The 7,270-nt window shown below is 39.3% G+C and overlaps 1 protein-coding gene across 1 annotated transcript in view; it reads right to left on the bottom strand.

The window, feature by feature from the left end:
* The window catches only part of LOC126368934 (uncharacterized), a 9,918-nt gene extending 3,215 nt beyond the window's left edge, over positions 1-6,703 (bottom strand). The window contains exons 1-8 of the mRNA XM_050013181.1: positions 6,453-6,703; positions 4,685-4,807; positions 4,103-4,210; positions 3,255-3,409; positions 2,887-3,048; positions 1,924-2,030; positions 1,495-1,606; positions 638-768 (exon numbers count right to left, since the gene is read on the bottom strand). Of these exons, the coding sequence (XP_049869138.1) occupies positions 638-768; positions 1,495-1,606; positions 1,924-2,030; positions 2,887-3,048; positions 3,255-3,409; positions 4,103-4,210; positions 4,685-4,807; positions 6,453-6,620 (1,066 nt within the window). The 5' untranslated portion in view covers positions 6,621-6,703. The remainder of the gene's footprint in view (positions 1-637; positions 769-1,494; positions 1,607-1,923; positions 2,031-2,886; positions 3,049-3,254; positions 3,410-4,102; positions 4,211-4,684; positions 4,808-6,452) is intronic.
* Between the last annotated feature and the right edge of the window lie 567 nt (positions 6,704-7,270).

A 7,270-nucleotide genomic window follows, 5' to 3' on the forward strand; every position in this document is an offset into this window, starting at 1 on the left:
TTTATTTTTTGTAGGTATGCAATTTTAATGAGGAATTTAAATAGAGCTTTAACTTGCCATTGTGGCCGATGCGACAAGGTCACCGGCTCGGCGATCGGAATCGTGTCGTACCTATACAGGATGTTAGTGACAGCGTAACGAAAACTTTGAGGGTTGATTCAGACCATGATTCTGAGTTGCTATCAAGTGGAATTTCCCGTCGCAAAAGTATGGATTATATTAAAAAAAAACTAACATCTTCTCCAAATCTTCTCTGGTGTCACTAACCCTCACTTGTATGGCTATCTATACGTACTTGTACGGGGTGTAAGTGACATCGTAACGAATACTGAAGGGGTGATTCAGCTCATTATTCTGAGTTAATATCAAGTGGAATATTCCGTCGCAAATATGAAATGAAAATTATTTAAAAAAAATCATGAATAAAATCTCTCAGTATTCGTTACGGTGTCACTAACAACCAACGTATATAGCAAATTGGTGGGCGGAACCATGGTAACCACGATCTTAAGCGAGTCTAATAGCGTCTATTTTCCCGATCCCAATGCGCAATGGATGGATTGGGTAGTATAATAACCACTTTTCTCTGACATCTGTAGATGTGTTGTGTGCTGCAAATTACGCAATAACAACCTACCTGCTTTGAAAGTAAAGCCATAGTTCTTGGGCATGATCTGGTTTTCTCCGTGTTGCCACAGTTGGAAGTCGCAGCCTTTTACTGGCAACACTGCCTGATCGGAGTTCCGGCACAAGTATCCGATAGTTACACTAAAAAAAAAACAAAGTACATTTTAATAAAACATACGTACACGTTTATGTAGGCGTGAGTTTTTACGCTCGTAATCCCTAATGGGGTGGGCAGAGCCAGAAGTAAACAAAGATAACCTGCAGCCTCTGTTGATACGAAGTCCTAGGATGGATATGATGAACATTATGGAGATAAGGGTTAAGTTGCACCACAACAATCCACACAACAAACCGATTTTCACCAATCACCAACCAACCATCACCAATCAACCAATCAATTGGTTTTCGACCAATTTTGTTGTGGTCGTTGGTGTATCACAACAATTTTATTGACCATTTTAATAAAAAAATAAACTAAATTAAGTAAGTAACATATCGTCGTCGCCAATTTAAAATTTATTATGTGCAATCGGGTCAATTTTAGAGTAATTAAAAAAAACTTCCGCCTGATTTTTTTTTGTATGGCTGTATGTTAAAAATATTAAAAGATAAACAACATTCTCATAATTTTACATTGGCCTATAACTCGACCCAATTTAGTTACGCACATGTCAAACGGGATACAAACAGCAAGATGCCTACCTATTTGATTCGCCCGGGTTATTCATTCATTCATTTTAAAATTAATAACTGTCAATCATCGGTCTCTATCGTTTTCGGTGGATAAGAAAGTGACACGTTTAATTTGAAATAAAAGTAGGAAGTGTCTGTAGGAATCAATCATACATCAATGTGTAAAACACTTACTGTGACAGCATAAGCGGCTGGCTGACAGCACCAATGGCCATGGCATCTCCGTTCTCAAGGTAAATGAACTGAAGCACGTAGCGGTGGAAGTTGCGCCATTCCCGATGTTTCCCTGGAAACAAGACAAGGAGGTACCGTCAAACATCGTTGTACAGTCATGAGCAATCATGTATCCACTTTAGAACCCTGTCGCACTATCATATTTGATATTTAATGAGATTTACGGTTTAATTAGTCAAAAAAGTTATTGTGACATGGTGTCAAAGTGTATGTACATATTAGTACTCGTGACCGTACTACTCTTGGGAGTCAACTAGCAACTTCGGTGAAATGCAATTCGTTACCCGCTTCATTTTCCGATACCTCTCCGGGACCTCTTCGGGAATACAACAGGCGAGATGCTATGAAATTATTTTATTAATTACTTACCAAAACTGTGGTCTCTAACGCAGGGCATATTAATCAAGTGATCTTTCCCGTCAACGACAATTTTTCCAGTTAGGAAGCCCATTTGTTCATAATGTGTTTGGTGGAATCTGCGAATAGGGAATTTCTTATATTCTTTTCAAATATAAATCTCCCCTGACATGGAAGATCAGAGGCTTTCTTTCCCTCAGGGAATTTGTTATTACGTAGGTATCATCATCATCAGCCCATTAACGTCCCCACTACTGGGGCACGGGCCTTCCCTATGGATGGATAGGGAGATCGGGCCTTAAACCATCACGCGGGTCCAGTGCGGATTGGTGGTTATTAACGACTGCTAATGCAGCCGGGACCAACGGCTTAACGTGCCTTCCGAAGCACGGAGGAGCTCGAGATGAAAACTTATTTTTTTTGTGGTCACCCATCCTATGACCGGCCTTTGCGAAAGTTGCATAACTTCAACAATCGCAGACCCACCGAGCTCCTCACTATACCTCTATACGAGGTATACGTAGGTATACCTCTTGTGAAAATAATATGGACGGATGGTCATTTACCAATTAGCAGTCGTAGTATGAAAACCGAGAATCGCGCGTAACGCGATAACCAAACGCGATTTACTTGTCGCGTAACCACTGGACTTGGTTTGCGCGCGAGTGGCTTCTTCATGCTACGGCTGCAGCACTCTCTAATCACGATTATTTTTACTAAATGATCAAACAATTTAAATCTATTGAATTTGTATAGTATGAAGAAGATGACGTCAAATGTCGTACTGTTTGATGCGTAATTCATAATTAAAATTCGTAAATCAGTCAACAAGCAAATTAGATTGATTTTTGATCATCTTAGACTGGCTTCTATTTCTAAGTTATATAATTTTATAATTTATCCTCGACCCAGTAATTTAAGCTTTTGTTAGAAAAAGGGGCCTGATGATAATGAGTTAGAAATGAATATGCTCACTTCTTTAAAACGTTGAAGTAGTCGGCGGACCACTTCTCCCTCGCCATGTCCTTGGCCATAGACAGTGGTGACATGTCGGTGTCATATTTAAACGCTTGCCAGTGAGCGCTCCACGTCAGGTCCATCTCCACTTTGACAGATTTTTCAGGGTTGTTTTTATATCTATAAACATTAAATAAACAATTTTAAAAACCCCCGACCAAAAAAAATGTACTCAATTATTATGACAAAAGGTTAAAAATGCTAAACCCTATAAAAAGCAAACATAACTTATCCCACATATGTATGCTTGCAAGGAAACTGAGCGTGTAACATTCTTATCACACTTAACGAACGGATTATCAATAAAAAATCTGGTTAACACTTACTTCATATCTCCATTGTAGGAGACCTTCCAATTTCTCATAGGTATAAGATTGGTGAGGCAAATACTCCCGGCTTTGTAGTGGCCTTCTTGTAGCGTAGTTTGTTTGATCCGAGTGTCCGGCAGTTCAGGAGACAACAAGAGGTCTTCGCCGTTTACCTGAATTTATTAATTTATTTTCTTTTGTTTATTAAGGAAACAAACATCTTTCACAATAGGTACCTACTTATAATTTGGTACATAATATGAAATTCTGATTACTAAATAAAGACAGATCTAAAACTGTCAAAAACCAATAATAAAGACAATAAAGAAAAACGTAAGTAAGTACGTACATAAGTAAGATTATAAGTAAGTACATAAGTAAGATTACGTAAGATTTTTAGTGTTTCCATGACGTCAGACGTTGCTTTTTTATACAAATTGCGTGTCTTGACGTTTATTAAAAGGAACTGATTTGACTAGAAACTACCCTATTCAACGCACAACCTAACGGTACACTTTATGGACAAGTGGTTATAAGAGAAGGGAACTGAAAGTCCTGGATTGGATGGTAGGTGGGGCAAAAAAAAAACACATAATGAGAATGATCCCAATCTTGTGATTCGTGCTTTGTAAAGCTTTGTTCTTAACTAACACCATTTACTTGTAAGCGTGTAATATATAAGCTGCTGCAAGGAGGCGGCTCAATAATAATGACCTTGACAACAGTTGGTGAGGTTGATGAACGACTTCACAAATCTCAACCACAAAAGATGTTTACAGATGGTATTTGGAAGTTCATAACCACAGTTTTTCGATAGGCACATACAACTAAATTATTATAGAAAATCTATGTTTGTTTATGCCTACCTTTACGTACATGAAAGCGTCGCAATAGAACTGCGGTCGTCGCGCCACTCCGCATACCAGAGCGACTCCATCTTTCGCTGTGCCGTTAAAGTAGACTGCATCTACTGACTGAAACAAATATAACATATAAGCTCACGACTATATTCCGAATTGGGGTAGTCAGAGGTACATCTATCGTATGATGAACTGAGTACCAAACCAACGCCTCACCGAGCTTTCTGTTAGACCAACGTGGTGGTGAGCTGTATCGCCGTCTATATTGGTCGAGCCAAGTGTAACAAAATATTATGTCGATAACATAACATACAGGGTGTTAGTCACATCGTAACGAAAACTTTGATGAGTGATTCTGACTATGCTTCTGGGTTGATATCAAGCAGAATTTTCCGTATCCAAAGTATGGAACTGAAAATATTAAAAAAGACTACTAAAATTGTTATAGTCAAACGTCGATTATTCCGCAGAAAGTTGTTTTCTGATTGCTTCTGGCTCTGTCCTCTCCTTTAGGGATTATAGGCGTCACTTTATGTATGTATATACGTGTCATTATAAAATATAATTTTTTGAAAGTGGTACACTCACCTGTGAATAATCACCGAGACTATGTTTCTGCTCCAAAGCCACATCATCCTCATGAATATGTTTGGTTCCATCGTAGCTGTTTCCTAGTTCTACTGCTAGAAGACCCTTCAAATGGACGTACAACTGGAAAAAATATAGCAAACATTACATAAGTAACATAAACTTTTAGTACAAAACACAAACAACATAAACACAACATAAGACACACACACACACCCAAAACATAAACTTGTAGTAGTATAGTACTACAAGTTTACAGTAGTACTGGTATAGTACTACTAGTAGTACTCTATTGTAGTACTTGTAGTAGTAGTAGGCGTGAGTTTATATTATGTATGTTTGTATGTATATAAACTTATAGTACATAACGGGTCTATTATTATATTACTAAAAATAGACTCCGTAGTCTAGTGGTTAGAGCGTTAGGCTCACGATCTGGAGGTCCAGGATCGATTCCCGATGGGGACAATGTCGAAATCACTTGAGACTGTCCTTTGTTTGCTAAGGACTTTGCAGGCTTGAATCACCTGTTTGTCCAAAAAAAAAGTTAGATCATGCCATGTGTGGGAGGGCACGTTTAAGCCGTTACATCCGGCTATTAGCCGTAAAAACACCTTCACCAACCTGCAGTAGAGCAGCATGGTGGAGTATGCTCCATACCCCCTCCGGTTGTTTGAGGGGGCGCCTGTGCCCAGCAGTGGGACGTATACGTATGGGCTGTTTATGTTATATTGTTATGTTCAAAATAAAGACGACTGAAGGCCACTAATAAAATTGGACAAATATGCAGGTAGGTACTTTAGATAACAGTATTAGTGTTACAAAACATACAATTATAGATTTTAATTTAATCCGACTGATAAAAATGTACAATGTATGTTTGTAATGTTGTCTCGCCGAGCTCTGGTGGAAAACGCAAAAGGGAGCGGCCGAAAGACCTGGTGACGCTCGGTTGCATGGCATGTCATGGGAGTAAGCTACAGACGCCGCAAAAGATCGCGACGAGTACATCCCAACAGGGGATAAAAGGTTTCGAAGAACAAAAGATAAAAAAAATACCAAGGAAAACTGGTGTATACGATAATAATTATCTTAAGACTCTCGGTCCACTTGATTACACGAGATGTCGTGGAAAAGAGAGGGCAGGCCAACGGGACAACTTGCAGCCATTTTTGATAAGTCATGTGACGAACGTATTGAAACAAAATCAAATCAACCAAAAACATCAGTAACATTCAAAAGACCTTCATTTGAAAGGCAACTTCTAACTGCCCATAGTAAAAGATTCAGGAGCGCTTAGAACTCTGCCTACGTCGATGAGTTTTTTAAAATTTTATTATGCAAATTTTTTTTTTAGTTCTGGCACCCCATGGAATTTATAAATTATCTAATAATGGTTTTTGTTACAGAATGTGTCGACTCCCTTGGCGGTATGGTAATTAGTTAGTCTTCAGGCGCAGTCTTCTCTGGTGTTGGTCGTGAGATCAATGATTGACCTCATCAACCCTGGTGTCAGGGTTGCTATTGAGCCGCCAAGGCCCCTGATGTAACGTCTATATACTTACTTAAACAGCAGCCAGAACCGACTGTTTAACGTGCCCTCCGAAGCATCATCTTATTTTTCTTATAATCGTGATTTCTGCCTTTTCAGTTAGTCGTGTCCCCATCGGGAATGCAACCCAGGACCTCTGGATCGTGAGTCGATCACTGAACCACTAGACTACTGAGGCCGGTAAGGCGCAGTGATATAAGAAAATAATCTACTCACCTGTTTTGCTCTAAGGAATACGTACATAAACACGAACTTGAACCAAAAATACTTGTTTCTCCGCGTATATATACCAAATATGGGCGGGTTATACTTTTGATTAATAAACCTGAACAGTAACACTATACATGTGGCAATCATGATGGGAACTATCGCTAACATCGCCATATTCGGTGGTATAAAGATGCCTATCAACGAATGACCAAATGGCGATTCAAGTTCACCAATTTATGAAATAATCAAAATTGAATTAAAGATAATTAGCAGTCTGGTCGATTATCTTATCTTGTGAGTGATTGCAGGTGGCTAGCTCAGGCGTATTAAAACATTTACAGGCGCCATAAGGACAAAAAGATAACGCGTGAATTAGCTCGTCCATTTAATTTTGATACCACTGTGCTCTGCAGACCACCACCTTACCACTGTTTATCTTTGAAGGGACAATGTATACGTTTTTACAATCTTCTTCTATCGTGTGGGTTGTGAGGTGGAGTACTAACCTCATTAACCCTGGTGTCAGGGTTACTATTGAGCCGCCAAAGGCCCCTGACATGGCTCATGTAGCGACTACTTACTTATATCAGTAAGTAGTAACCGGGACCAACGGCTTAACGTGCTTTCCGAAGCACGGATCATCTAACTTTCGGATAATCAGGTGATCAGCCTATAATGTCCTAACCAAACTAGGGATCACAAAGTAATTTTTGTGATATTTTCCCACCGGGATTCGAATCCGGGACCTCCGGATCGTGAGCCTAATGCTCAACCACTGGACCACGGAGGCTGTTACAAAATAGATATCATTGGTGGAATGGAAG

Source organism: Pectinophora gossypiella, chromosome 8 (genome assembly GCF_024362695.1).
Source record: "Pectinophora gossypiella chromosome 8, ilPecGoss1.1, whole genome shotgun sequence".
Taxonomy (NCBI): Eukaryota; Metazoa; Arthropoda; class Insecta; order Lepidoptera; family Gelechiidae; genus Pectinophora; species Pectinophora gossypiella.